The sequence below is a fragment of the Arachis ipaensis genome, chromosome B02 (genome assembly GCF_000816755.2).
Source record: "Arachis ipaensis cultivar K30076 chromosome B02, Araip1.1, whole genome shotgun sequence".
Taxonomy (NCBI): domain Eukaryota; kingdom Viridiplantae; phylum Streptophyta; class Magnoliopsida; order Fabales; family Fabaceae; genus Arachis; species Arachis ipaensis.
In genome coordinates, this window is record NC_029786.2 from 21,561,641 (window position 1) to 21,564,320 (window position 2,680).

The following is a 2,680-nucleotide window of genomic DNA, read 5'->3' on the forward strand; positions in this document are numbered from 1 at the left end:
CAAGCTAAATCCAACAGTCGCCTCATTGGCATAACTCAAGGAAACCGTTTCAAAATCAAATCAATATCGACTGATTTAACTCATTTCCAAAGCTTTAAAGAATCGGTTCAGTAATAAATCATTTATCAAACCAGAGCAATTAAAGCAACCCAGGCTGGATTTCAAGAGCATTCTATCTTTCACATCATCAAAATAATTGACTCAATTCAAACCAATCCTCAACGGATTAGACTTATTTCAAATATTTAAAGAATCAACTTCAAACATTACATTTCACAAGCCACACAACAATTCAGCCAAGCCAACATCCATAATCATTCGAGTCAATCAAATAATACATAAGGCAGATACAATCACTAATTACATCATATCTCACATCAGTATCCATATGTAATAATTCCAATAATAAACTGTAGTTTTAGGAAAGCGCCCCTACCTCACAACATTGGAACCACAACCCAACTCGTTAACCAACTCCTTTTATCTCGACCCGAAATCACCGGCAATCAAAATCTCGGCTCTGCCCGCTCTCTCAAAAGCAGAAACAGCCCCAAACGGCACAAGCAAACCGGATTCTAGCTCCTAAAACCATTAACATTACGGTTACTTTATTACACAGAACAGAACACTAACGCAGAGCTCTCGAAACCGGAATACTTACTGAAACTAAGAAAGAACGGCTGAACCGAACAGCAACGGCCTCTGAACCGGTTGGGCGGTAGCCCCAACAGCCACCTCAAGCGGCAGCGGCAACGAATTCCGATCACGACAACTGAAACCAACATGCAGTGACCATAATATTCTCGGAATTCAAAAGGACGGAGGCTAATGACAAGACCCTTACCGGCAGTGGCTTTTTCGGTGATGGCAGCGAGGTTTTCCGATGGCATGAGCTTACCGGCACACCCCATGAACGGCGACAAGGCTCCCGACAGCTGCTGGGCGCAGCGGCAGGGACAGCTCCGCGGTAGTTCTTCTCCGGCGTGGCTCTCCTCCTCTGACTCTCTTCCTTTCTCCAGCAATGGTGGGTCTTCAGTGACGACACCAGCCACAACAGGGACGGCGACGGTGAGACCCCAACAGCGAGGAGATTCACGGCGGCAGAGCAACCCAGACTGGCGACGGCGCGACTGGAGGCCACGGCGACGCTGGCAACGCGAAAAGGGTTCCGACGCAGTGGGTCGCGCTCCTCGCGTCACTGGCCGCGTCCTCCTCCCTCAAGTCACGCGGTGTCTCTCTCCCCTCTGGGCTTCTTCCTTCGTGACGTTAATGGCGGCGACGCTCCTCCTCGCACGGTTCTGACAGTAGCTCATGGATGGACCAAACGACGGCGGCACATGGACGGTGGCGCGGCGGCGACGCGTGGGTCGATGGCAGGGCGCGGGTCCATGTCTCCCTGTTTCGCGACCTCTCCTTTTGTCGTTCAGATCTCCTTTCCTTCTCCCTCAAATTCGTTTGTTCCTTTCTTTCTTTTCCCTTTGCTTCTACGTATGGGTGTCTAGGGTAGAGGGGCAGCAGCTATTGCTGCTGAGTGTGGTTGAAGGGGACCGGGTCATTGGGTTAGGGTTTCAGGGTTAGGGTTTTGGATTTAGTGAATTTTTCCGAGTCGGAAAATATAGTTTTCTGCGTAAAAGTGCACAGTGGAATTTTGACCGGCAGTACCGGCTGAGATCTGTCTGGTACTACAATTGAGGAAATTGATTATGGGTAAATAAGATTAAGAAATGAGGAATTATAATTAGGGAAGGTAGAAATATTTAAAGTGCGATTTAGAGCGCTAATCTTAAAGGTTTTGGCCCAAAATTGGGCCAATGGGCAAAAATAAGTGAACCGGGCCTAAGTGGTCCCAAGACCCAACATATATAAACATTAGTTGTGAGCATTTCAGCTCATTTTACCCTAAAAAGAAGGGTTGGGGCGCTGATTTGAGAAGAGAGAAGAGAAGAGAGAAAACCTAACTCTCTTTGATCTTCAAACCACCATAACTTGAGCTACGGAGCTCCGATTGACGAGCCGTTTGCGGCCACGCATTGCTCTTCTCATCCTCTACAATTCTATCTAAGTTTGGTGGTGAGTATTTCATTCATCTCTGCCCAGTTTTTCGAAATTCCCCACTGTTACACATTTTTGAGTAGTTAGTGTTGAAATCTTGTGATTTTGGGTGTTTAGGGATACTCCAACATGGATTCTAAGTGGGTTCTATCCCTACTTCATATGGGCTGAGGTAAGAAGTGCTCAAACCCTTGTGATTTGTCATTTTTATGAGCCCTAGGTTGATGTATGTATGTGATATTGGTTATGTTAGTGTATTTGGTGATGTTGATGCACAATTGGGAGATTGGTATTGCTTGAGGAGCTTTGGTAAGGCTTGGAGCTAAGGTTGGTGAAGAACTCCAAAGAAGAGGCTCAATTGGTTTGGCTACAAGAGGTACGGTTTAAGTTTCATTTAAGTACCGTGTGTTGTGATGAGAATTCCTAGGCTAGATGCCCCTAGGATTAAGTTTGGATTATGTAAATGGTTGGTGCTAATATGCATAGCTGGTATGTAATGTGAATTAATGATTGGGTTGAGAATTATGTAGCCTTGTATGTTTGCTGTATTGAGAATTTGATGTACTGGGGTAATGAGTATTGATTTGTGGTTCGTGCATTTAAATTGTGAAAATTGGGCCGGAGACCG

The 2,680-nt window shown here is 45.9% G+C and overlaps 1 protein-coding gene across 1 annotated transcript; it reads right to left on the reverse strand.

Moving 5' to 3' along the window:
• Positions 491–1,390, reverse strand: LOC110269191. The gene is made up of 4 exons (XM_021116875.1): positions 1,338–1,390; positions 845–1,209; positions 662–772; positions 491–582 (listed from the first exon to the last, which is right to left on the reverse strand). The coding sequence occupies exons 1-4, from the start codon at positions 1,388–1,390 to the stop codon at positions 533–535; spliced, it is 579 nt and encodes a 192-aa protein (XP_020972534.1). The 3' UTR covers positions 491–532.